Below are 26,773 nucleotides of genomic sequence, written 5' to 3'. Positions count from 1 at the left end.
ACTTGACCTTCGGTCGGTAGGTCAACCTCCGGGCACCGGCGTCTGCCAGTACCTTCGGCTCCCGTCCTGCGATCTTGGCCAACCTCCGGTTTATGAGGTGATGATCCCCAACAGTAGCCCCTCACGGGCGAGGGCCGACTCCGACGGGCCGAACCCTCGAATCATCTATCACCTGCAACCAAAAAACGTCTCCCTCCATCGGAGGTTGGGACGAGCCGAAGGTAATTTTTGTATACGTGTCGATTTTTAGTTGGATGACGTTTGGTATTCTCCTCGATTTTACCGTTGCCGTTACTATCACTTTCACCCCCCTATATAAGGTGGGGGGGGGGTGAGGCGTCACTCTCACGCCTCCTGTTTGTAGCGAAGTTCTGCCGGTTTGTGGAGCTTGCCACGTGGGGCGTTGTGATTCGCCAGGAGCTTCGAGCTTTTTGCTTCTGCAGCTTGGCTTTGTGCTCCGCGAACGGGAGATCTTCGCATCATCTGCACAGTTTGTAAGTTTTTTTACTAGTTCTACGGGTGTTGTATACTCTCGCAGGAATGGCCAGGGTTAAGATTACTGCTAAAGACATTACCGAAGGTGCTGCTTCACCCGAAGAGGCGGAGCAACTTTCGGAGGGGGAAGAATCTTTATCGAACGTGGACGCAGATCCATCTAAATTGATGAAGAAAGAGAAACCTGCCCCAACCCTCAGGTTCGGACCTTCGGTCATGTCCATGGCTCTGATTGAGTCGTATGTCAAGAAGGGGTATTTTCCAGCGGGTGTCTGCCGCCCGCCACAGGGGGAGGAAACACCCACCCCCGAGGATGGGGAGTGTGTGGTGTTTCGCGACTTTTTTGTCGCTGGGCTTCGGTTTCCCCTTGACCCGGTGGTTCCAGAAATTCTTGCCAAGTTCAAAGTGAAGATTCATCAGTTGACACCGAATGCTTTCGTTATGCTTTCGAAGTTCTTCTGGGCTGTCAAGACCTTCGGGGGGCCTGTCTCGGTTGATGCCTTCTGTCGTTTGTACGAGCTTCACCCACAAGGCCGCAAGGTGTGATTTGCGGACGAAGATGAGGTTTTTAGCGCTCAGAGCGGCTGCTGCACCTTCGTTCCCCGAAGGCCCAATAAGTCTCAAAAGATCGAGCGGGTGGAGCTCTCATATTCCCAGAAGAATCGATGGGACGATGACTGGACCGAATTTTGATTTTATGCCAAAATTGGTTTTCCGAGTGCCGACGATTCGGCCGCGGTTTCTTATCCTCTGGCATCGAAGGTTCTTCCAGTCGAACACATTAGCCAGGCCGATTTCCGGAGGTCCGGGGCTGGCTACAAAGATTGTGTGGAAGCATTTGGGATGGCGGTTGGGTTGATTGGAGGGAGGGACCTGATTGAAGAGTTTATTTGTGCAAATATATGGCCCTTGTCTGCCGGCTGGGACCCAAATCCGCTTGCGAGGGTTAAGGTTCGCACTTTGAAGGAAAGTGTTCCCTTTCTGAAGCTTGCGCTTGTTAAGCCGCCTGGCAAGAGTGACAAGGCCATCATTGCCGAGGTCGAGGAGAGGGTGATGGAACTGGCGGGGCCCTATCTGTCGAAAGAGCATGAATCTTTACTTGCCTGCTGCTCTAGTGGTTCTCGGGTGAACCGTTCTTTTGCGGTTATGGGAGTGAAGTACCCTGACCGGGTGGAGCCCAAGAAACCGGAAAAGAGAAGCAAAGGCACCTCAAGCGAAGATCCTGCCGCCAAGAAGAGGAAAGTTTCTTCTGCGGATGCTGAGGCCTCAAAGGCTGACCTAAAGGTCTCATCTTCGAAGCCGCCTCGTCCACCTCCGAAGGTGCCTTCAACTAAGAAAGGTAATCGCTTGGTTCAATACCTTCGTGATGTCCCCCCTAGGGAGATGTGTAGTGAGTCCTTTATGTGGGAGCTAGAGGAGACAATAAGCTACTCCCCCCTCTGAGGGGAGTCGATGGAGCTTTATCTTAATCAGTTTGGATCCCTTCTTTCAGGACCGGACAACGTCGGGGATGTGGTTGTCAAGCTCAACCCGTCGAGAGGCGTTGGGCTTCGAAGTGTTAGTTTGCTTGATCTGGACGACGAGGGTACTACCATCGACCCCGTCTTGCCGACACCACCAACTTTAGCTCCGGCGAAGAATGTTGCGAAGGCTACCAGCACAGATGTTGCGACCCCAAGCATTCAGCCTTCGAGGGCCTTGGGAATCGTTGATAACGAAGGTGCTGGTGCAATTGGTACCGAGGCCCGAGAAGACTCGGTGAAGGCGGCGGAGGTTCTGATGGGGGACGACGCTCGCGAGGGTGGTCACGAGCGCTTCAACGAACTAGGTGGGATTCTTCTACCTTGTTCTCTTAACTTTCAGGGGCCAAATATTGACCATTATCTTCCTTGGATTCATGAAGTAGATGTTGCTACGATGATGGCAGAGCTGAGTCATATGATCGAGTTTGGACCCATGAGGGTTCCTCTACCTTCGCACGGGACTTCTTCGGCTGTTGAGGAGTGTCAACTGGAGAAGGAACTTTTTGATGTTGAAGGTACTTTTATTTATTTTAGTGGTTTGCACACTATTGGTTTGCTTAACAGCTATGGCTTGTGCAGGTTTTAAAAGTGAGCTCGAAGCTTATGGGACTGGGGATCTTGGCTGCGTGGTTGTGGCCATGAATGCAAAGGCCTTCCTTGCTGGGAGAGTGCTCTTGAAGAGGGCGAAGGTGGAGTCTGACAGGATGCTCGAAGACTCTGCAGAGAGGCTTCGTTTGGCTAAAGAGAATGAGAGGCTGAAGAAGGAAATGTCCTTGCTTCAGACTCTCGACGAATCCCAAAAGAAACGGAACGAAGAACTGGAGGATAGGGCCCGTCGCCATGATATTGTTGTTAACGAGATGCAAAAAGAACTGGACTCGAAGGAGGCCACCATCGAAGGTCTGAGGCAAGAGATTGAGAAGAGCGTTGACAAGGCTAGGAAGGCGGAGAGTCTTGCTGTTCAGCTCTCGGGTGATTGTGCCAAGAAGGACAAGATTATTGAGAGGTTGGAAGAGGAGGCCCGGGAAAACACACAGCTGCTTGCCGAAGCTAATGATGAGATTGTCCAGAAAAGCTCTGAGATCTACGAAGCCTACAGAGGAGCACTCGCAACCTTTGGGGCTAAGCCTGAGCCCTTGGTGAGGTCCGACGGTCTAGGCTTGAATGGGCTTCTTGACTGGATGCTAAGAGAGTTCGCCATCTTGGGGAACATCTTGACTGATATTTCAGATAACTCAGCGGTCATCTCCTGTGAGAATGCTTTTGCTTTGCTAGAGCACGAAGGTTGTCCAGATCTAAGCAAGATTGTCACTCCTGGGTATCAATTGCCGGGATCTTCGGAGTTGGGGGCTTGTTCAAGCAGGGTTCAATCTGTAAAGAAGTCTTTCCTACGAAAGTTCTGGTTGACCTCTGGTCGTCAAGTTCTTCGTGACATAGCGCACCAGCGCCTTGAGGAGGTTAAGTCCTTATCCTTTGGGTTTATTTTCTTTTTGCATTTGATTTTTTCCTGACTGCTCTGTGCTGCAGTCTAAGCGGGCTCGCGAGGCTGCAAAGGGTGTCGTCGACGAGGGTTTTGAGCCTGGAGAGATCACCGGGACTTCGGGTCATGCTGGAAGCGATGATGAAGAAGATGGCAACCCGAAGGTCTAGGAATGCAACCTTTGCGAAATAAACTTGATATTTTGTGGCTTGAATTCTGATGTAAATATTCCCACCCTGGCCAGGCTGTTGTGCCGGCAGGTCAAACAATTTTTGTGGCGTCGCTTCGAGTCGGACGTGATGGTGTTGCTGCGCTCTGGACAGATTGGGAGCATTTCAGCTTCGCTAATCTGGGTGCGAGTATCGCTGAATTTTTGAACGCTAGCGGTGCTAGAAGCATTTGAACTGTGACAAACGATATCTTTGTTAGGGAGGATAATATTGATCCTATGTAAATAATTGCCGTGTTTTTGCTGGTGTCTTCTTTTTCGCCGTTTTCTGCACTTTGCTTTTGTGCATGGTGACTGTTTTGCTGGCTTCAGCTGCTGGGCTTTGAAAAAATTTCTCCCCCGAGGTCTCGTGGTGGTTAAGGATGGACGAAGGTTGTTTTGGATTCGTAACCATATACTTTAGACGGCATGTGCAGATTATTTCTGAGGGAAAAACGTCTCCCCCACCTTGCACATGGTGGTCGAAGCTGTGGAAGTCAGCATGCTTTAAGTGGCACGGGTAATTTTTCTTGAGAAAAACGTCTCCCCCCACCTTGCACGTGCTGATTGAAGCTGCACGAAGGTTTTTGGTGTTTTGGATTTGAACAATTGATCGCATGCTTTAAGTGGCATGGGCATGTTTTTCTTGAGAAAAACATCTCCCCCCACCTTGCACATGCTGATTGAAGCTGCGCGAAGGTTTTAGGGTTTGTTATGCTTTAAGTTTTTATGACGAAGGTGTTGTGGCTTCGAGGCTAGGTCGACAGTCCCTTGCCTTTAAGTTTTAGGGCGAAGGTGTTTTGGCTTCGACCTTTGGTCGGCGGCCCCTTGCCTTTTAGTGCTTATTGCACATTTAGTTTAGGACAAAGGTGTTTTGGCTTCGACACTGGGTCGACAGCCCCTTGCCTTTTAGTGCTTATTGCACATTTAGTTTTAGGGCGAAGGTGTTTTGGCTTCGACCTTTGGTCGGTAGCCCCTTGCCTTTTAGTGCTTATTGCACATTTAGTTTAGGACGAAGGTGTTTTGGCTTCGACACTGGGTCGACAGCCCCTTGACTTTTAGTGCTTGTTGTACCTTAGTTTTTAGGGTGAAGGTGTTTTGGCTTCGACATTTGGTCGACAGCCCCTTTGCCCATAGAAGCGAGGGTCTGGGACTCTTGGATAAGTACGCTGGGCTCGAGAGGGAAGCGAGCCTAGCTGACTTAGTTTTTATAATCTTCATCGAGCGACGGTCGAAGTTTGCAGCTTTAATGCTGCTTCGAATGTCGGGAGTTTCGGAAATAGGGGAGAACATTTTCATTCATAGTGATGAAATTCAATTTACAAAGGGCCCGCCTCATTAAAAACCTCACCTCCTGAATGGAGTCCCCTTTGTGAGGAAAAGAGTATGGCCCGAAGGTTCTAAAGAAAAGAAATGAAAAAAAGGTCCTAACGAGTCCGGAACTGCTTATAGATTCGCAGTCCGACTCCTTTTACATTTTGCTAGATGTAATACTTTTTGATACTGTCAGCATTCCATGAATGTGACAGCTCGTTGCCTTTGGAGTCGGCCAGGTGATATGACCCAGGCCTTTTGCTAGAGATGACAAGGTATGGGCCGTCCTATTTTGGCTCCATTTTTCCTGCATTTTCTGCGTTTGACTTGCGCTTGAGGACCCAGTCTCCCACGGAGATGTTCTTTTTTATCACCTTCTTGTCCCTCCATTTGGTCGTTTCTTTCTGGTATTTATTCAGATTAGAGGCCGCTTGTAAGATGTCAAGCTCTATCAGGTTTGAGTCGTCCGGAGGTTCATTGCCTTCGGATGCAGAGATTGCCCTTAGACTCTTGTTCTTGAGCTCTTCTGGGCTCATAGCTTCGGCGCCGTACAGGAGCCTGAACGGGGTGAATTTGGTGGTTCTTGTTTCGGATGTGTTATGTGATCACACAACCTTAGGGAGTTCATCCACCCATTTGCCTTTCTTCTGGTCAAAAAGGCATTTTTTGATGCTTGTGAAGATAACGCCATTGGCGCGTTCCACAGCCCCGTTAGATTGGGGATGGTAGACTGAAGCGAACATGAGTTTAGTTCCTATGCTTCGGCAGAACTCTTTGAATAGCTGTGAGTCGAATTGTTTGCCGTTGTCTACCGTGAGTTCCTTTGGAACTCCGAACTTGCATATGATGTTTTGCTAGAAAAATTTTCGAACTGCTTCGGAGGTAATGTTTATCAGGGGCTTAGCTTCGACCCATTTGGTGAAGTATTCAACGGCCACCACTGCGTATTTGTAATTTCCTTGTGCTGTGGGCAGAGGGCCTACAAGGTCCATTCCCTACCGCTGGAGGGGCCAAGCGGGGGCTATCAGTTGTAAGGTTGCGAAGGTCTGTTTGATTTTGGGCTCAGTTTTTGACAAGCTTCGCAAGTTTTGACCACTTTTTCTGCGTCTTTCAGCGCAGATGGCCAGAAGAAACCCTGCCTGAATGCCTTAGCTGCTAGAGATCTGATGCCTATGTGGGATCCGCAGATGCCAGCGTGGATCTCTTTCAGAAGTTCGATGCCTTGATTAACTGGGATGCATTTTAGCCAAGGGGTTACTACCCCTGACTTGTATAGTTCGCCATGTGAAATCGCGTAGCCTCTTGCTCTTTGGGAGAGTCTTTTTTCTTCTGCTTCATCAGTGGGCTCGTAATGTCCCCGAAGGTACGCCATTATTGGCGCCCTCCAATCTTTGCTACAGATTGCGTTGATTCTGCTTTCCTTCTTTGGCCTGGTCGAAGGTGCAGAGATTTCTTCGAAGAAAACATCTGGTGGAAGTTTCTGCTTTTTGGCTGCTGCCTTTGCGAGCCTATCAGCTTCGTCATTCTGGGCGCGAGGGATGTGGATGATTGTGAAGCCCCTGAAATGTTTTTCCATTGCCCTGACTGCTTCCAAATACTGGATGAGCTCGGGTTTCCTGGCTTCGGATTCTTTTTCTATATGATCTGCAATGACCTTCGAGTCTGTCTTGACGATACAGTTCTGGTGCCCGAGTGCCTTCATTTTGTGAAGTCCAAGCAGAAGAGCGTCATACTTGGTTGTATTGTTTGTCGAAGGTGCCGACTGGTCGAAGTTGAGACGGGCCGCATATCTTATTTTTGCTCTCAAAGGTGATTCAAGGATTGCTGCAATGCCGACACCTTCGTTCTGCCAGGCTCCGTCACAGTGAACTGTCCATGTTTCTGTGAGCTCTTCTTCCTGAGCTTCGGGCGATGTCCATTCTGCTATGAAATCGGCCAGGACCTGGGATTTGATTGATGTTCTCTTCTCAAAGTCAACTACCAATTCTGATAGTTCCGAAGCCCATTTTACTATTCTTGGCGAAGCTTCTCTATTATGTAGCAGGTCGTGCAGGGGTTGATCAGAGATGGCTATGATTCTGTGGGCCTCGAAAAAGCGGCGAAGCTTGCGGGAGGCCATGATAACCGCATAGGCTATCTTTTCAAGTTCTGAATAGTGTAACTTAGACCCGGCCAGAGCTTCGGATGCGAAGTACACTGGGTATTGTTTGTGAGTGCCATCTGTCTCCCTTTCGACCACCAATGCGGCACTAACGGCTTTCTGAGAGGCCGAAGTGTAAAGCAAGAGTATTTCCTTTGGGTTCGGGGAGGTTAGTTTGCTCATGTTTTGAAGGTATTGCTTAAGGGAGTTAAAAGCTTCTCTTTGTTGCTCGCCCTATTCAAATTTTTGGGAGCTTCGGAGGACCTTGAAGAACGGCAAGCTTCGGTCTGCCGAGCGTGGAATAAATCTATTTAGGGCGGCGATTCTGCCCGTGAGTTTTTGCACGTCCCTTATTGTTTTTGGCTCTTCCATGTTGCAGAGAGCTGTGATTTTGTCTGGGTTGGCCTCGATGCCTTTGGTTGAGACCAGGCATCCTAGGACCTTCCCCTTGTGAACCCCAAAAACACATTTTTCGGGGTTAAGACTCAGGTTTGCTTTCCGAAGGTTCACGAAAGTTTCTGCCAGATCTGATATGTGATCTTGTCGTGCAGCGCTAATGACGACGATGTCGTCGACATAGGCTAGGATGTTTCTTTTTAGTTGTGGCTCTAGGACTTTGGAGGTCATCCTCGAAAATGAATGGCCGGCATTTTTGAGGCCTTCGGGCATTCTTACGAAGCAGTAAGTGCCGAAGGGAGTTATAAAACTTGTTTTCTCTTCGTCTTCTGCTCTCATCCAAATCTGATAATATCCAGAGAAGCAGTTCAAGAGTGACATCAGCTGGCTGTTCGCAGCATCGTCAACGATTTTATCTATTCGTGGAAGAGGGAATCATCCTTCGGGCAGGCTTTGTTTAGGTATGTGAAGTCTATACACATTCTCCATTTTCCATTTTTCTTTTTGACAGGAACTATGTTGGCGAGCCAAGTTAGGTACTTGACTTTGCGAATGACCTTCGCATCCAGCAAGCGCTGTACCTCCGCTTTGACAGTGGCAACCTTTTCATCAGACATCTTTCGAGGTTTTTGCTTTTTTGGCTTGACACCAGGTCTGATGTCAAGGCGATGCTCAACTATGTCTCTGCTGACTCCCCGAAGGTCACTTACCGACCATGCGAACACGTCTTTGTTCTTGTTTAGGAAGTCGAGGAGTTTTCTCTCTTCTTCCTCAGATAGTGTTGCACTTATCGTTACAACCTTGTCCGGGAGGTGCTTATCAAGGGGTACTCGTTTGACTTCACACACTTCGTTGAAGGTTACTTTCTCTTTATTAGGCTTCTCAGTTACTGGGCTCCTTTCGGCTTCGAGGGCGTGGACATTTCTCTGCCCTGGAGCCACTCCTCGCTCTATGTCTCTGGCAAGCTGTTGGTTGCCGTGTACAGTGATGATGCCTCTTGATGCTGGCATTTTCATGCACAAGTACAGTTGGTGCACAACTGCTTCGAATTTGTTGATGAGTCCCCGGCCGAAGATGGCGAGGTAGGGGTAGTTCATCTCGACAACGTCGAAGGTGACGTGTTCTGTTCTTGGATTGATGATGTCACCGAAGGAGACTGGCAATGAGATTTTTCCAAGGGCCTCGACCCTTTTCCCTCCGAACCCGATCAGGGGGATTTCAGCTGGTTGGAGGAGGTTTCTATCAATGTTCATTCTATCGAAGGTACTTGAGAAGATTATGTCGGCAGAGCTGCCTGTATCAACCAGTATTTTTCCGATGGTCCAACCTTGAATGTTGGCTTCGATGACCATTGCATCGGTATGGGGATAACTATTGAGGCTCATGTCCTCTTTTGAGAAGGTTATCGACATGTGGGGGCCAGGGTGTCTTTTTTGCCGGGCCATCAACCAGGATACTGTGGACTTGTCTAAAGTAGTCCCTGCGCTGCCTCTTGTTTTGGAACTCGAGGGTGGAGCCCCCGGATATGGGCATGATCATGCCGAAGGATGGCAGTGCAGATGTCTGCGAGGCTTGGGAGCCTTGTGGCTCTTGCTTTGGGGGTGGGCCTGGAGGGGGCGGAGGTAGCTCTTCCTGAGCCTGCTGTTGGCTCGGGGGCGGAGGTAGGGATAGCAGTTTGGGATAAGCTTGTGGCTGAGGAGGCCAGTTGTTTGGGTATGGATTGTAGGTGAATGCTGGTGTGGGTTGGTAGGTTGGATTGTATAGATTGGGTGTGGGTGGGAACAGCGGTGCCGAAGGTCCTGACCACGCAGTGTGACTGACCAGTTTGGCTTTTTTCTTTTCTTCCATTCGTTCAAGTGTTCTTTTTTTCTCTGGACAGAAGTTGGTTGTATGGTCCGAATCGCTACCGTGAAAGTGGCAGAAAAACTTTTTGGGTCCATTCGAAGGTCCACGGCCTTTTCCGTGACCACGACCGCAGCCTCGGCCCTTATGCCCTGAATGGTTACGTCCCTGGTTGCTGTGCTGACCTTCGGGTGACTTGTTTGGGGGGGGGGGGTCATGAATGGGTCCTGTTCCTGGTCAGGGCTGGTTTCTTGCGAAGGTTCCACAGGGAACACGAACTGTGGGTTTTTGTTTTGGTAGTTCTAGTTATTTTCTCAGCCTGCCTCATTACCCTTCGCTGCTCGACCCTCCGTCTGTGGTCTGCGTCTGACCTGGTGTATTTTTCTGCCTCATTATACAGGTCGCTGAGTGTTCTGGGTGGCTCCCTAGACAGATGTGAGGCTAGCTGTCCAGGCGATAAGCCAGCGATGCACTTGGCAATTGCGTCTTTTTCTGGGAAATTTGGGATCAGAGCTTTCTTCTAGACGAACCTCCGAAAGTAATCATAGAGGGGTTCTTTGTCTCCTTAGAGACACTGGAAGTTTTCTATGGTGTTCGAGTTGAGTCGGCCGAAGCCTTGGAAGTCTTGCCTGAGCTTCGCTTTTAGCTGAGGCCAGCTTGTGATGGAGCCCGATGGTTGGTGGGAGTACCAGTTGGCTAGTGGACTTTCGCAGTCCATGATAAAGGATTTTGCCATGATAGGGCCATCGCCGCTAGCCGAAGCTATGGTAGCTTCATAGGCCATGATGAATTGGGTTGGGTCTTCCGATCCATTGTATCTGGGCAGCTGAGTTGGCTTGTAGCCCAATGGCCATGGTGTGTGCTGCAGGGCTGCAGAGAGTGGTGAGTTGGGATCAAATGTGCCAGCCGAAGGTGGGACGTAGTGGCCTTGGCGGGTATGATCGGTTTGGATGTTGTGGATCTCATTCTGGTGAGAGGCTCCCAGCGGAGGTTGCTGCTCATGATTGGTCTGAGTGTTCGCGCATTCTTTCTCCATTCTGTTAATCTCTGCTTTCATAGCTGCTACTTTGCGCTTGGCCTCGGCCAGCTGGTTTGCTCGGTTCAGCGCGTTCTGTTGGATGGCCAGCTGCTTGGCAAGGATCTCTTTCTGCTTTTCCAGGGCCTGGAACTGGAGGCTCAGGGTGGTGAACTCATCTTGGTTGGACCCCGAAGGATCTGTAACTTCGGGGGTTCCGTTGGGTGGTTGGTTGTCATTTGGTGGAGGTTGCGTGGAAGGGTTTTCTTTGATGGTTCGGGAACCATTTTGGGTGTCATCCACGGGGGGTTCGATAGGTTTTCTCTTTGTTTGTGCCATCGAGGGTTGGTTTTCGGGCTGGGAGCACGGTGGGCGCCACTGTTAGGGTTCTTTGCTTCTTTACAACCCAAGCAAAATGCATACACGAAGGTGGCACTGAGCAGAACAACAGAGTTTCGCCCTTATGTAAACACGTGTGGAGTACAGGTTGGTTGTGGGGTATTTATACCCCCAATCTTTATTACATAATGACCTTAATGCCCCTACCTACCCAGAATATTCTGCGAATATTCTAGGCCGTAGGTCATTTTACAGGTTGGAATGTACAAATTGTCTACTCTATCCGATTCGTGCTCGGGACGCTATCCCGAAGGTCCACTGCGACCTTCAGATCTGCGCCGGACCTTCGCGTGCCCTCTTGATTCTTTGAGAATCTCCGAACCTTCGGTTGGTAGGTCAACTTCCGGGCACCACGAAGACCTTCGGCCGCATTACTCCTTGGGTCGGTAGGTCAACCTCCGGGCACCGGTGTCTGCCAGTACCTTCGGCTCCCGTCCTGCGATCTTGGGCAACCTCCTGTTTATGAGGTGATGATCCCCAACAGTGATTTAGGATTCAGAAACTAGTATATATATGCTTTGAGCTTTGGATTGCATCGATGATGGTGATGCCTTTTAGACAGCTTAGGGGTAGCTGTTGCTTACGAAAATAGCTAAGCCACGCCTGGTGATCCTATAGGTTGAGAGAACAGAACCTGCGGATCCAGCTTCTATCAACCATTCTATGCACAGAGATGGTTCAGGCAGGTCCTTAGGAATTGCTGCTGTACTGACATCGTACGGTGGTCTCTGCGGGAACCTTTTGGGCATGTCTCCAGATACTCTGATTTGTCAAGAAAGGCTTGAAGGCCCCTTGTTGCCGAGAAAGGCTCGGCTAGGTCTGATTTCTCTATTTTGTTACTGTGTCAAGATCAAGTTTTTATTTGGAATTTGACGAAGATGTAGATACATGTCTTAGCCAAATCACAAATTTCTTTCATGACGTTTTTTTTTTTGGGCACCTCAGGCCTTGGAAGTAACCGAGATGTTCAGGCAGGGGGATGCCACACGCTGCGAATGAATATACTCAGTGTAGCAAAGGTTATCTGCAGCACAATCCTGCACCTGCCCTTCTCTACACCCAGCCTTTTTATCTTCCTTGCCTTCATCTATATACACATCAGATACAAATCGAACATGCCAGCAGGCGAATGCCTGTGCAAACAAGTGAACAACCTTACAACATACGCACTTTTGGGATGGCGTTAGATTTAACAATGTGAACTGTGCCCACGCATTCCCCAGTTTTCACTGTATTGCGTTGATGAAGGAGATATTTAAACAGAAAAGGGCTCGCCTCTGGTTTGTATCCCTTGAAAAATTGTGAAGTATGCGATAATGTGCCGCCAGATTAAAAAACTTGAATTGCCACCAGATGGCCTCACGACATGCTTCAGATGGCACAAGCCCGGCAGGGTTATATGGAGAAGGACAGAGCCGCCTGTTGCAAAAGTTTTGCATTATTAGAGAAGGTAGCTCTATACAAGAAAAGGCAACAAATGCAAGTGTGTAGGCTCCATGCTTATTACTTCATGATAATCTCATGTCTCATTTACTTTTTTTTTTGTTCTACATGGGCACAAACGGATGAAACAGTGATGGTCAACATAATCTTTTACAAGTAGAAGAGAACACGATCTAGGATCATTGGCTTTAAATGGTGAATAGCATTACATTTAGCAGTTCCTGGTGAAGTCAACACCATGTCAAAAGCAGCACAGAGCAGTGCTGGGATAATTGAAGAGTATAATTTATGGATGTAATCTGATTTTAGTGAAAGATATTGTTGTATTTACTACTAATTATTACATTCAAGAAATGATGATCAACTCAGTTTATTCAATGACCTCAACAGTAATTATGATATTGCACTTGAGTGGTGCAAGTTATCTCAAAAGAGCTCAGAAAATGTCCATAAAGTAGGCTTAAAAGAAATACCTCCATAACAGAATCTAACGATGTGTCATTTCGGGGGCTTTCTTGAGAACTAGAAGGTCTCATGTGTGACTCTATCATGCCAAGCTGCTCGTATACCTCCTTCAGCATTATGATTTGCTCCTTGTTAGTTTTAGTGTCACCTAGCTCAACCATCTTTTCACTTTGCACGCGCTTTAGCCTTGATCTGGTTCTCTCAACACCAGCTCGGGGTGTCTGACTCCCGGAGCTTCGACGAACATGTCTATCAACATTATTCATGGATCCAATTTTTCTTGTTGCAGCGAACCTGGATAGACTACGTGGCCCTCGCCCTTTGGTAGCAACCGAGGGAGACAGTTCTGATTCCTCTGTAAGTATTTCACTTCCAGTACATGAGGAATCAGTCGTCACATTGCTTCTTTCTGGAATTTGGAGCGGGTCAAGTCCACTTAGAGGATGAACTGTTAGTTCACCCGTTTCAGTACCTAAACAAGACTCCTTGGGTCTATCATGGTTCACCATGTATTCCACATCTCCACTGACCTGAACTGCTGTTTCACTTAATATATCTGTCTGATGACTCACTGAGAACGAGGAACAACATGAAGACTCTTCCAATGGCTGAGAGTCATGTAAAGCTTCACCACTGCTTGGAGGTTTCGGTTCTTCACTTTGCTTTTCTGTACTGTTGACATCCGTTGACAAGCTTTTCTTGGGCTCTAAAGCCATACCATCTGTAGAAATATGCTCCCATCCATCATCACTCGGCCTGCTCCTTGCTGATTGTACTCCACCATTTTTGTTGATGTCCATATCAGTATATAGTTTATTCAACCGCAAAGTTGGCAGAGACAAATTCCTTTTGATCTTACGACAAAGATTCTCCACGTTCTTGCTTTCAAACAAAGGTATATTACTAGCTATTGTCTCATCAGCAATGTCAGAATCATCAATGCCAGCATCTAATAGCTTGTGTTTATACACCTGCAGTTTGTTCCTCAGATAAGAGATCTCCAATTCCTTTAGCTCCATCACCTCCTTTAGAATCTTCAGTGCTCCGTCAGTGTGGTTCATCTTTTCCTCAGCTATTCTTTTGTACTGCCATGCTTCCATCCTCTCTGCATCCTTCTCTTTCTGAAGCTTTCGAATCATTGACATGGCCGCACTTGCAGCGGTAGCTGAAGCTTCTCTTTCCACTTCTAGCTCCATAAATAACTTTTTTATCATAATGTACTGGGCAAATATTGCTCTCTGTAACTGAATAGCATCGTTTTCTGCCATCTTGGTAAAAGGCCCTGATTGATGTTCAATGTTTGTCATTTGCATTAACATAAAAGTCTGTTTCCATCTATGACCTGTACCATTTAAGTAAACTTCAATCAGTGTTCTGATTTCTGGAAGATGTACTACCAGAAAACTAGGGATAAGTACTAGTTCACCAATCTTATGCATGGAGACTACCTCATTCACTTACAAGGAGATATTAAATTAATATTTTCAAGAAACAGGCACTAGAACATGGGCAAAATTAGCTTTATGAGTTCTCTCTATCACTTGATAATTGCAAATTTGAGAAGCTTGAGAAGAACAACACATTCCGGTGTTTCAATAATTGAAACTAGAAAAGAGGATTGCATGATGAATCCTTCAGAAATTTCTGAGTTCCAGAAAAGTAAATAGTCCTCAAGAAATTCTGTCTTACTACCTTACAAAGTATGAGCATTGGTAAAACTTTAGAATAGGAATGTATATCAGCCCGTTCAGATGAACTGAAAAGGGCTGGCTGGCTGGGAATCCGCGCTGGCTGGCTGGTATTTGCACTGTTCGTGCTGGATAGCGTGGCTGGAGGCAGCGCTGCGCCTGGCTCACCAGCTGTTCGGCTGGACTTAAGCTCAGCCAAATCAGCCCAGCACCAGCGATCCGAACAAGCCCTATATTACCCATATTCTACAATGTACTCTATTATCTAGGAAACTTACATGCCCCTCATACAGCATTCCACACAGTATCTTGTTTTTCATGAAATTGTCATTTTCCATCTTAGCCAGAAGCAATTACTTATTTTTTTAATCTAGTAGACGACCATACATCATTTACACATCAATGCGATTGAAAAAAGCTTGATAATACTTCCAACATAATATTTCTTGAAGCTTAAACCAATTGGCACTTGGCCTTCTACCATCACTTCAAGTGATAAACAAGACAGGTCCTGTATGCAAACTTTATATGCCAATTCAACATATATGTAGGTCCTGATCTCAATCCTAGTTACAACTTAACCTTTACTCTTACTTCAATACAGCATTATGCTATGTTTTGCTTACATGTATTCCTGTGATACCCATAATCTACAAACTTCAGTGCTGATTAGACACCAGGTCTGAATTTTCCTTTACTAATTATTATCCCTCGACGACAAGCAGAGAAAGGTATAACCATAATGGAATCAAAATGAAGAAAAAACAACGGGTTAGGTTAAACTGCTATCTGATAAAATGAAAATTTTCATGGCCTAAGTTTTGTCTGCTAACAGAAGCACCAATCCTTTTGGCCAGGAGACCAACACACAAATATGAAAAATAACTTAGAAACTATGTATTACAACATGGTGGGTAAGGATCTTCTGCCATGGAACTAATTACTGATCCATGAATGTGCCAACAATAATTTGGAGATGCGCAATCATGCTCATTCTAGAAGGCAAATGAAAAGGCAAGCATACTTGATGAAATGGTGCAACCAGGAATCAAGACACATTGAAACCAAATAGCAGAAATTGAGCTAACCGTGAAGGTCATAGCAATGGCAAATGCAAGAATACATGTCCAACTAAGAATTGTGATGCAGATTGGATTGTCAAATTGTTCATTGTTGCACAAGAGATTTTCTGGTCAGTTTCAACAAAAGGTAAGAGATTTTGGCAACAATTAAGAATAAATAGTTTGAGCTCGTCAATTCTATCCATTGGACATAACTTGGAAAAGGTATAAGCACATTAGAGTAGTTTCAAACTTACCAAGATTGACACCGACGAGCTAAAGATGTTTCCCTGGCTAAACTCCAATAGTTCTGCCATCCCTTCCTGCATGGAAGGAAGAACTTGCAGGTAATCAGGATACCGTCTATTAATAGGGGAAAACATTGGACGCCTCCTCTTGAAAGAGAGGAAGGCCATGGAAAACATTGGACGCCTCCTTTCAACAGAGAGAGAAAGACAGGAAGGTGTGATTTATTTTTGGGATGTAAATCTGGAGGTTATCTTAAAATCAGTCTCCATCCAGAATCTAGCTATTTTTCTTGAGGAGAATCTACCGTTTTATAGGGTTTCCTCAAGTTGGCCATGACAGGCACAACTGCAACACAATATTGTTGGCTTCTGCTGTCCTGCACATCTCTACTCCTATAATGCAGCAGTAGTTCGTGCGTCGCCTCCTCCCCGCACCCCGCCGCGTGGGCCGAACGCAGCCCACTCCCGGCCCACACAGCCGGTCGCTCGCCTCCTCGGCTGTCGCCCCCCGCTTCTCGCTCTCCCTCGCGCCGACGCCTCGCCCGCCACGCCGCCCCTCGCCCGCCACGCCGCCCCTCGCCGTCCCTCGCTGTGCCGCGCCGCCGCCTCGCCCCTCGCCCGCGGCGCCGCCCCTCGCCGTCCCTCGCCTCGGATCTGAACCGCTCCTCGCGCTCGCCGACGCCTTACCACTCCCGTGCTCCACCGTACCTCGCCCACAGCGCAGCGGCTCGCCGTTCCTCGCCGGCCGGGATTCGACCACCATGGCACGGATCCGGCACGAGGAGGCTGCCAGCGCCAGCTCCCGCGCCAGCTCCCGCTCCCGCGCCAGTTACAGCTCCCCCACCACACGTCGCCCCCCACGTTGTTGGCAACCGCCGCCTTTACCGTGAGCCACGACCGTGAGCCACGACCGAGCGCACCCGCGTGCCGCCTGCGGGCTCCGGCCGCAGCCGGGACGCGCGCCGCCTTCGGGCTCCGACCGCGCTCCGCCGCCTGCTGGATCCGGCCGCCGCCGCTGCCTGGACGTGCGCCGTCTCCAGCCTCCGGCCGCCGCCGGGACGCGCACGCCCTGCGGCCTCCCGCTGGGCCTGCATTGCTCTCTCCCTCAGCCCCGAAACCTAGGTCGTCTTCTCCACCTCGGCTCCGGATCCGCCCTCTCCCTCACCGGATCTACGCCTCCCTTGGATGGATCTGCATCGACGCATCGTTCTTCCGGTTTGTCGTGGTCCCTGTTTTCATCGCCTGCGACGACCACGTCCACGCCCTCCGCGTTGTCTGCTTCCTCTTCCCTGGAGACGACCTCCGCCTCGGCTCCGCCGTAGGGCTCCCCGTCGCCGCCCTCCTCCGGGGGAGGGGGCAGGTCGACCTCTACCTCGAAATCCGAGGGCGGGAGGTCGCCGTCAGGCCACTCTCCGCCCATGTCCTCGCTCCTTGCCCCGCCGCCGCACCCCATTCGAGCACTCAGCCATCCGCTCCCACCACACCAACCCCTCCTCCATCGATGCTCCTACAGCCAGCGAGCTTCTGAATTCCAATTGGTGCTAGCAGCAAGCCAGCATCGCCATGAGGTGGTCCTGGCCTACTTCCTCTCTCTAATCCCCTTCTCTCCCTCTCAGATTCTATTTTAATTTGTGTTCAAAACTGCTGCTAGGTCATTGCCGTGTACTGCTGCTGCATCATCGAGCCGGCCGCTGTGCTGCAGCATAGGAGCCGCTTCGTCCATGGTGACTTCCGTAATTAGGTAAGATCACAAATTATCCACTAATACCATGGTTCTTAGGTTTGATTTTGGTGGGCAATCACATGTATTGCATAGGCCCGTAGGGTTGTGATCTGTTGTTCAGAGAACGCACAGGAATAGCTTGTGTGAAAGATGTTCCTATGACAAGTCTGAAAGAATTTAGTTAGTAGCTATGGTTAAGGGTGACTCCAGACTGAGCCAAAGTACTCTGATTTCAGGTCTCTATTGCTCTGTACGACCGTTCAATTGTGTACTAAATAGTGTATACCGAGCAACATGTATGCACCTCAAAGTAGGACAGAGCAGCAGGTTATAGCTAATTGACCTGGGAATGAACCGACACCCTAAAGCACTCTGTTGCTCTGCAGGAAAACTACTACCACCACTGTCAGCTACAATTACTCAAGAGTCTAATTATTGATACTGAAAATGGAAATTATATGACAAGAAAAATGCAAAACCTAGAGTTGTCCTAACCTAACAGATGCATGCTCTGAACTAATTCTTCTTGCCCCTCTGCTACTCCTTGTCAGTTTATTTTTTCAGGCTATGAACAAGAGCTATCTGATGTGCTGCTGATTTGAAAGAAGCCTAAGGTTGAGGGTACACTTCTGAGTGGATCATGTTTTGGATAAGAAAAAGCTTCAGGTGAAGTTTTTTTCCTGGTTTCTGCTTGATCGAGATAGAAGATGCTAGCAATAAGCAGTGTGCTACTGGATAAAAACAGAGCCAAGCAAAGAGCCAGGTTGCTTCTTGCTGTGTGCATTGCTTGAGAGAGAAGATAGCAGAAATGAGCTTCTCCATCAGAACAGGAAGAGCTGAGAAGGAAATTTGATTCCTGCTATACAAGGTAGCTAGCTCCTTTTTTTTTTGGATTTTTTACAGCTACAACATGGAGTTCCTAGGTTGCCAGCAATGCCTATGTATTGCCATGGCACTGAATTTTGGATATTTTTTATTCTTTATTCTGAATAAAAATAGCTTTGGAATATAAAATTTTATATTGTTTTTGCTCCTTGTAACCTTGTATGTCTTGATAGGTTTCCTAAACTGTCAAGGTTGTGACACCCAAAATTCACAATTGAGCAACGACGACGACGAGGGAGGCAGCTAACAGTCGAAGCGGACGACGACGAGGGAGGCAGCTAACAGTCGAAGCGGACGCGGGTGGCCGGTGGTGATTACAAATTTACAATGCATTGCATCCTCTACAGGTCACGCGATGGCTTGAGTTAGAACCATGATGCGCACATTTCTCTGTTTTAGCATTCTGCCTTTATAGTAGTTCGATTATATTACAATTAGGATTCATTCATAATTAGTACTTATTAAAATGTTTTTTTTCTCTTATAGGTTATTTGTGGCAGTACCTAATCAGTTGAAGATCCAAACTGGCACATTCTGATTGCCACTACACCCGTTGCAAAGGTTTTCTGATGTAGCACTTGCTGGAGCATATGTACTGTGTAGTTGCCAAGCTTATTATTTAATATCTAAGAGTACTAACATTTAGCTTTACGTTCTGCATAGGTGTTCCCAATAATATCCCTACAAGGCAGATATACTATCTATTATTATCTATAAGAATCATTTCAATGAATAAAACAAGGAAGTGAGGAAGAAATAAATTTGATCTTTTTTTTTGAAACTTTCTTATCGAAGAGAAATTCTGAACTCTATAATGTGAGATGACAGGATCTATACATGTGGCTATTACATTGTTTTTTTGGTTTCTGCATATTTTTTCCATGCATGTGATGTTAGTTCCAGTTAAATATTGTGCATAGACTTATTCAGTTTCTTATTTGTCTACAATGCGTCAAACAATGAGCTCGTGAGGACTCAGACCATTGTGAAGAGCGCCATTGTACAAGTTGATACTGCCCCATTCAAGCAGTGGTACCTAACACACTATGGAGTGGACATCGGTAGGAAGAAGGCACCTGCCGCCAAGAAGGATGCTCCTTAGGTATGTTTCCTTGCAACTGAAAGTTTACTGACTTTGTCATGTGCAAGGAATTGGGATCACTGTTCACACACTATATTTTGTAGATTACAAATAGCAGCTCATCCTGTTCGGTTTTGAGGGTTCTAAATGTAGTTCATGTAGATACTGCTTATTCCTAAGCAGACACTTCACCTGTCTTACATATTTTTTATAAGCCTCTTCCTTTATCCTTCTGCTGTATGTGAATAGCTTGTTTCTCCATTTCTTTGCATGTTTTGGTTTCTATATAAAAGATATTAGAGTTGATTATTTTGAATGAATGTATTTTGGTAGTCTTTCCCAGAAAACTAAGTGTGATAATTTTAGTTAAATTCCTTTTCCTTTACTCTAGAGGGCGAGGCTGCAGCTGAGGAAGCAAAGAAGAGCAACCACGTCCAGAGCAAGCTTGAGAAGCATCAGCAGGGACGCACACTTGACCCCCACATTGAAGAGCTGGTGGCGTGCATTTCTTCCCGCCCTGGGAAGTGTGGCAGAGCTGGTGGGTATGTAATATCAGAATTCCGTTTGTCTTTCTTAGAACTTTTACCTGTCTGTATACTCGACATCAATATTGCAGCATAAAAAGGAATGTTTGTTTGTAGCATATTAGAGAAGTATCTCCCAATTGATTTACCTGAGAACAAGTTTGCACTTTAAATCCATTGCAAACCCATCACGGTTTGAAGAGACTACCAGATTTTAAATTTTGAAGAGCTGCACTTTCTAGCTAAAGACGGTTGTATTCTTGTGATTTTAAATTTGATTTTGTTCTATGGACGTGGTTGTGTAAACTCTATTACATCTTTGTGTGAAATATATATTTCTCATTTTGGACTAGGGATCATGTATTGTTTTACCCGTGGCGTTAGCACGGGCACCTTACTAGTCTGAGAATAAACAACCAGACACCTTGTGCGCCCTGACCGAATGAATTTAGTATTGTTATGTTTCAATTAAACCTGAAATGTTCATCATGTTTCCAGTTTCTTCTTTGGCACACCGCAAGTTAATCAACACATATATACAAGATTAATCCCAACAATAAATGATACAGATTATGACCTTTCACAAGATATTAACTAGTACAGTGCAGTAGCACTAATAAGAACCCTATATTCACTGATGCTTTTATTATCTGAAAAAAAGTTGACATATTTGGAAGTGAACCTTATGGCAGTAAGGGTATATGGAACATGACATGAGGCATAGACAAGTGGAAAGGAGCATATGTTGGAGTCAACTAAACCTCCAAATAGCAAGTACAGATGTATGCTTAATTACAACTCTGATCATGATTTGAGTTACATTACAAGAATAGAAATAAACCATCAACCCAATCTAACACAAATGAAGACACACTGAGCAACAGCATGACGATACAACTATACAGATAATTATTAAGTTATTAGTCAATGGGAACTTCAACCTCCATCTTGAGCTCAGAATTGCCAAGAATCTGAAAATGGAATACAAGTTTGTCAAGGAAAAAAAAATGATGCTTCCTTCTCCAACTGAAATAATGTAATACAGGTGTAGTGGCTACATTGATAGCCGTAACTTCATAAGTGAATACTACAGAATTTCCAAGGTACGTTAAAACAACGATACGATTTTACAATACAGATAATTACTTTGTATATTTCAGAATATGACATGGAAAGTATATTCTTCTTCTGTACTAGCCTTGTGATATGATCATGCTTGACGGTTTCAATTATTTGATTTACTGCAAAACAAGGGATAATGTGCAATTGTGTATGTGCTGTGAATATCTGACTAAGATAAGCTAAGGCCATTCTGAGGTTTCATAAGAATTTCATGCATACCAAATAGGGGGTCATGTCACCATTTTAGATGATGTGGCACTGGAATAATGAGGAGAGAGATAAAATAGCTTTCATCTAGATGAAACCATGTATGCACGGTTACCAACTCTTGATGAGTCTTAGAATTAAATGTGATGAGAGCCTATGAAATAGCAAACGTGAAACAATGCATTGTGGAGTGAGTTTCATCTATGGTTTCATTTGTGTTATGTTGATGTTGCACTCTTGGAAACAACAAAATGAAACCACCCATTGGGATTGGCCTAATGGACAATAGCAAGTGGCAGATGGTTTTATGACTATATTTGGTTATAAAGATATTTGCAGACAGCAGGTGCCATAATAGAAAGAAACATTTCATTCATGAATTCAGCAGTATGCAATTAGCAGGAAATGGATCAGATGAATCTTGTCTGAAAAATTTACATTTCAGGAGACAGTTCTCACTTGCTCACAAACAGTATAGATTTTACATTTTTCCGCTGTCAATACGAGATCCTTATTCAGAAATATTCTGAAGCCTCCCTATGCTTTAAATGTACTATGTAGACTGTTGCTGGTTATTTTATAGCAATACAAACAGGAGCTCTTCCACAGAAGTGTTGCTCCTTCAAATAACAGATTTGAATATCATGTACTCCAATACTTGCCAAGTTGTCATAACACCTGGTATTAAGGTTGACCCAGTATAACAAAATAGTATCACAGTTAGATTTAAATTTTACCAACCATTAACTTACGACCATAATTCAAGTTTAATCAATCGAACTGATACACAGATCAGATAGTATATTCTGACATGCAGAAAAAGTAATTCTTTGATGCCCAAATATATGACTGAGTAAATTTAGCTGCTAAAGGAGGAAGAGTTTACCTTCATAAAGTCTGGGAGAGTGAAATGTGAATCTTTTGTGTAGCCAGCTTCTTCTAACACATGAGTCAAGACTTTCTGTAATGCACAAGATGTGTTTTCAGAAAAGTACATCCAGAAAGGAGTACAACAGAGGGAGAAGGGGTGGGGTGATAGCCCAAAATCATAGTGAGTAAAATATCCTTAAATCCTTAAATAGCTATAAGCATATTGGTAAAACAATAAACATTTTCAAACCTAATGTAGGCCAGAGTAATGAACTTAACTCCAGGATACTACATAACCTGCCAAACGGTGGCAATTATGAATGATAAAACAGTGCCTTTTCCTTGGGAGAAAGACAAAAGATAATTTGCAGATGAACTCCTTGTAAAGGCATTATGTTTTGGTAAGATAACTTCTCAGGTAAAACTATCTAGCAGACTAGCAGTTCATACCATTGCAAGAAGTCCACCCACCAATATCATGACTAAAATGTAGACAACAGCATAAGAATGCTATTTTTTGTACAAAATCAATATTTCAGAGAGACACACCCAAAGGTTGTGGCCCCTTAAAGCAAAAGCAACATGTGAAAAGCATGCAGCATGTCCAGTCATTCAAGCAGCAAGTGGAATCACGTCAAGATTATTAATTATTTTGCTGTAATGGTCCAGACTTTTTCTGCAACGTGTGATACACAAGAAGGCACCAGAAATCCAAAGCACAAACCTGTCTCTGTTGCTCTGTCATAAACGAGCCCGTCAGATCTCGCAAGATGCTCAAGATGTCATCAAATGCAACCTTCCCGTTGCAGTCAGTGTCATAAACCCTAAAAATAACTAAAGATAGAAAATAGAATAATCAGACATAAAACAGATTTGAGAGAAGATACACACTACATATGGACATAAAGCTAATGGGGAATTTTAAGAACCTGATACCTACATTCAATCTTTTGCTGCAGGCTTGTGCGGGGGCTAAACGCAGATAAAAACGCCACAAACTCCTTGAAGTTGAGCCCATCCAGCATCCGCAGGAGCCTCTGATAGAAACAAAGCAACATTCAATTGCAATCTATAATAACACTTCCTCGATCACACAATTCCCATGTACCATCCAAAACCCTCAATGTAGCATGCTTTCTAGCCCCTAGCATACTTGGCAAAACCATGGATATTGCTGAAATGGAGGAGAGTGGCCTGAAGTGAGATGAGTTCAGAGGTAGGAGGGGGGCGCACCTGGGAGAGGGGATTGACTGCGAACTCGGGGACGGACATGAACTCGTCGGCGGAGACGAAGCCGCCGCCGTTGCGGTCGAGCTGGCAGAAGCGCTGGTACAAGGACACGATCTCCTGCTGCGAGACTAGCGCCCGGCGCCGCCAAGCATCAGATCAGATTAGATCAGACCAGACCCAGATCGGAGAAGGGGACCAGGCGCCAGAGTTAGCGGACTCACAGGCGTGGTCGCAGTGGTCCTGGACCTCCTCGATGTCGTACTGGGTGAGCATGGAGGACGTGCTCCCCATCTCGGGTGGACCCACGGGCGGCGGCGGCGGCGGTGGAGGAGAAGGGGCAGGAGGTCGCCGGAGCCGGATGGGACGACGATGACCGGTCAGGGAATTCGCGTGACTGGATTCCGATCCGGTGGACGCGACGGAAGAAATGGAAATTAATGGCGTTCTTGAGCTTTGGGCCAATACCGCTCCCGGCTCAAATTGGTATATGGACCCGGAATTCCTATGGACCCTACTACAAAGTGTTGCCGTGGCCCGCAGTTAGAGATTCTGAGGCCCATACACTGTGGTCATGAAAAGACGGCCTTTTTATATGATAGAAAAAAGACGGCCCTTTTGGCCTATGGAAAGGGAACACGGCCCATAAAAAGAGAAAAAGAAAAGGAAAATGGTCAGGAGAGGGAGCACCAAATTATGTGTGGTCGTGATTTTCATAACATTAAATATATTATCATGTAAGTAAAAAATTGAGATGACAGGAGAGTTAAGGGCATGTACAACGGCCATTAAAGCATCGTCTTTATCTGGTTAATTGTGATTAACGAGGTGATTTGGGATTGAACCGCAAGGTGCCATTGTCTCGCGAGACCACGGCACCGGCTCGTGCTCTGACGCGATGCAGACAGCTCGTCATGCGCTGTATGGGCTGGCTTCGAGACGGAACCGACGGATGCAGTGCGCCCGCGAGGCTTTGGCGCCAAATCCTCCCTTCCCTGCCACACTCGCCTCACGCGCCGGCTGCCGGCCACCATACCGCGCGTGACATCACCGGCCACCGCGCTCAGCATCCCCAGCCAAGCTGCGCTCGGCCTCCCGTAGCGCGCCACGCCAGCCGCACGCCATCTCCTGCCACGCGCCGCGCCGGCCGCCTCACGCCGCTCCCTGCTGCACGCCATGGAGAGAAACGGGCCATGGAGAGAGTCGACAACGAGCACAGGAAGCAAATCCGAGAGATAAGGTTGCAGAGGCCAAACAGATAAGGTTTAATTACTGGTCCAGACTGTTACGAAGAAATTAGTATTAGTGATCAATTTCTATAATAATTAATTAGTTTAGTCATTAGGTGGTTACCTTTCTCAAAAGAGCCAACTCACAAAGGGGCCATCCCGGAGGGGCCATTCACGAAGGGGCATGTCCCTTCGAGAATAGGCACCCTTTCCCTCTTGTACATATATAAGAAGTGATCTAAACCATCAATCAATACAAGCAATCAATCCATTCACTCTACAACACGTTATCAGTCACTTTGCCGACCACTGAGCGCAAGAACGCTAGACGCCGTCGAACTCGCCGAGTTCCAGAGGCCGAATGGGCTCTCGCTTCCGGCCACGACGCACTGCAAACAAGAACTCGCCGAGAACACGGCAACAATGTGAAAACAAGGACTCGGAGTTCTTCAACAGAAGAGAAAGAAGAAGAAGCCAAAGGCTTCACGAATCGTTGAACTCGACGAGAATCTTACAACGAGAACGAGGCTTATTCAACGAGTAAGAATTAAACCTAGTAAATTACGTTTCTTTGAATTGGGCACTGGATTTCTTGCCTTTCCGTTTGGTGACTGTCGAGAATGGATGCCTCGCCATCCGACTCCTCGACGTCGACGAGGAACCCCTGCTCGACTGCCGGCCTCGCGCACCAAGCAGCCCGTGCATGGCCGCCATCGGTGGCGGCGCCCACCCTCTACCACCATCAGTGGCGGCGTCCTCGGCCCACAACGGCGGTGCGGCGACAACACCCACAGCGGCACTCTCGGTGCCCCCGCCCCGGCCTTCGACTTCTCCGTCCCCGCACTGGAGCCGTCGACGGCGGCGGGGAACGGCCGCCCCGGACTCCTTCTGGAGCACCCACTGTCAGGGCGGCGCACGGCATATGGCGGCGCTCGCCAGCGGCGGCGCACGCTGGCGGCGACCGACCCGCGCGGTGCTGGCTCTTCGCAAGGGGCCGGCGGCAGCGCTAGGGCCTGGAGATGGCGACGGCCCTCCATGGCTGCCGAACGGACGTGGCGCTGGCGGCGTCAAACGGCGCACAGAGGGCGGGCGGCGGCCCCCAAGAGGCGGCAGCGGTGCCCCACCAGAGATCCGACAGCGGTGGTTCAAGGGCAGGAGCGAGTCCCTAACCGCAACCCCGTGCCCTCCTTTTTCTTGGGCCAAACCGGACCATTTTTAGGACTCGATGGCCAGCAGGCCAAGTTAGGCCGGCCAAACAGCCTCCACTCCGTTTAAAACATTCAAAAAGGCCCCAGGCACTAGTTGGTCCTGATTCAACTAGTTAGTCATGGATCTGATTGGTAGAGTTTTTACTCCTACATGATTTGTTTCTAAGACCATAAATTTATTCATGTCTAAATATACATAGTTTGTCAATTTATTGTTTAGCAATTAATTTTAAATTGCAACAAAACTGGATTCTCTTAATTAATTAATAGTTAATTAAGGTTGGATAAATTTAGGCTCATGTGAGCCTAAATCCGAAAAGGGCAAAATGGCAATCGAACCATTTTTGCTAGGAGGGCTAACACAGGAAGTGGTTTTTGCTTTGATCCTGCATGATTTTGCATAATTATGCCACTACTCAACTATAGCACTTCGTGCTTTGTTGTTGCTTGGATATTGTCATAGTAATATATTTTGTGATTTGATTGTATTATATTACAATGTCATCTTGATTCTATTATATTTTTGGAATATGTGGTGCACCCAATTCCCCTTTGCACCACATACATATTACATTTGTGACTTCAATAACTATTTTTGGTTATGTTGGCGCACCCAAACCCCCTATTTTGCACCAACATATATGTTACATTTGTAGTTTTATAATAGAATCGGAGTATTTTGGTGCACCTAAAATACATTTTTGCACCATACACAAGTTAAACTGCTAGTAACTTAGTTGCAATTTAACTAAGACATAAATATCATTAAAGATTATTCATCTTTAATGGATTAAAAATTTGCAATATACATATCTTGATTATTTTGATTAATTAACACAAGGTAATGGAGACTATGGCATAGGCTGCGTTTAATTTCTTGTGAATTATTCTGGCTTGAGACCGTGCCATAGCAGTGATCTAATCACCTGTTACTGAGAGGTCTACATCTTGTTTCTCTGAAACTTGATGATTACCTACGA

General features: G+C 46.7%; 2 protein-coding genes and 1 long non-coding RNA gene across 5 annotated transcripts; 1 reads left to right on the top strand and 2 right to left on the bottom strand.

Annotated features, from left to right (window-relative positions):
- Nucleotides 1-11,878: 11,878 nt before the first annotated feature.
- On the bottom strand, nt 11,879-16,277 carry LOC120677460. Its single transcript, XM_039958614.1, has 3 exons — nt 15,727-16,277; nt 12,729-14,062; nt 11,879-12,231 (listed from the first exon to the last, which is right to left on the bottom strand). The coding sequence occupies exons 2-3, from the start codon at nt 14,037-14,039 to the stop codon at nt 12,208-12,210; spliced, it is 1,335 nt and encodes a 444-aa protein (XP_039814548.1). The 5' UTR covers nt 14,040-14,062; nt 15,727-16,277; the 3' UTR covers nt 11,879-12,207.
- Nucleotides 16,278-16,752: 475 nt separating this feature from the next.
- LOC120677462 lies at nt 16,753-20,105 on the top strand. 3 transcript variants are annotated; one of them, XR_005676336.1, is made up of 7 exons: nt 16,753-17,285; nt 17,369-17,458; nt 17,992-18,106; nt 18,186-18,308; nt 18,499-18,689; nt 18,812-19,427; nt 19,798-20,105. It is a non-coding gene; the product is annotated as an uncharacterized LOC120677462 (long non-coding RNA). The 3 variants fall into 3 exon arrangements; XR_005676334.1 differs by having other exon boundaries at nt 16,771-17,285; nt 18,499-18,672; XR_005676335.1 differs by having other exon boundaries at nt 16,771-17,288; nt 18,499-18,672.
- Nucleotides 20,106-20,599: 494 nt separating this feature from the next.
- Nucleotides 20,600-23,806, bottom strand: LOC120677461 (calcineurin subunit B-like). Its single transcript, XM_039958615.1, has 6 exons — nt 23,581-23,806; nt 23,363-23,487; nt 23,070-23,166; nt 22,854-22,963; nt 22,146-22,220; nt 20,600-20,901 (listed from the first exon to the last, which is right to left on the bottom strand). The coding sequence occupies exons 1-6, from the start codon at nt 23,648-23,650 to the stop codon at nt 20,851-20,853; spliced, it is 528 nt and encodes a 175-aa protein (XP_039814549.1). The 5' UTR covers nt 23,651-23,806; the 3' UTR covers nt 20,600-20,850.
- Nucleotides 23,807-26,773: the final 2,967 nt, after the last annotated feature.

The sequence above is a fragment of the Panicum virgatum genome, chromosome 6N, assembly GCF_016808335.1.
Source record: "Panicum virgatum strain AP13 chromosome 6N, P.virgatum_v5, whole genome shotgun sequence".
NCBI classification, from domain to species: Eukaryota; Viridiplantae; Streptophyta; class Magnoliopsida; order Poales; family Poaceae; genus Panicum; species Panicum virgatum.
Note: the sequence above shows the minus strand (reverse complement) of the source record. Positions and strands in the feature narration are given on the sequence as shown.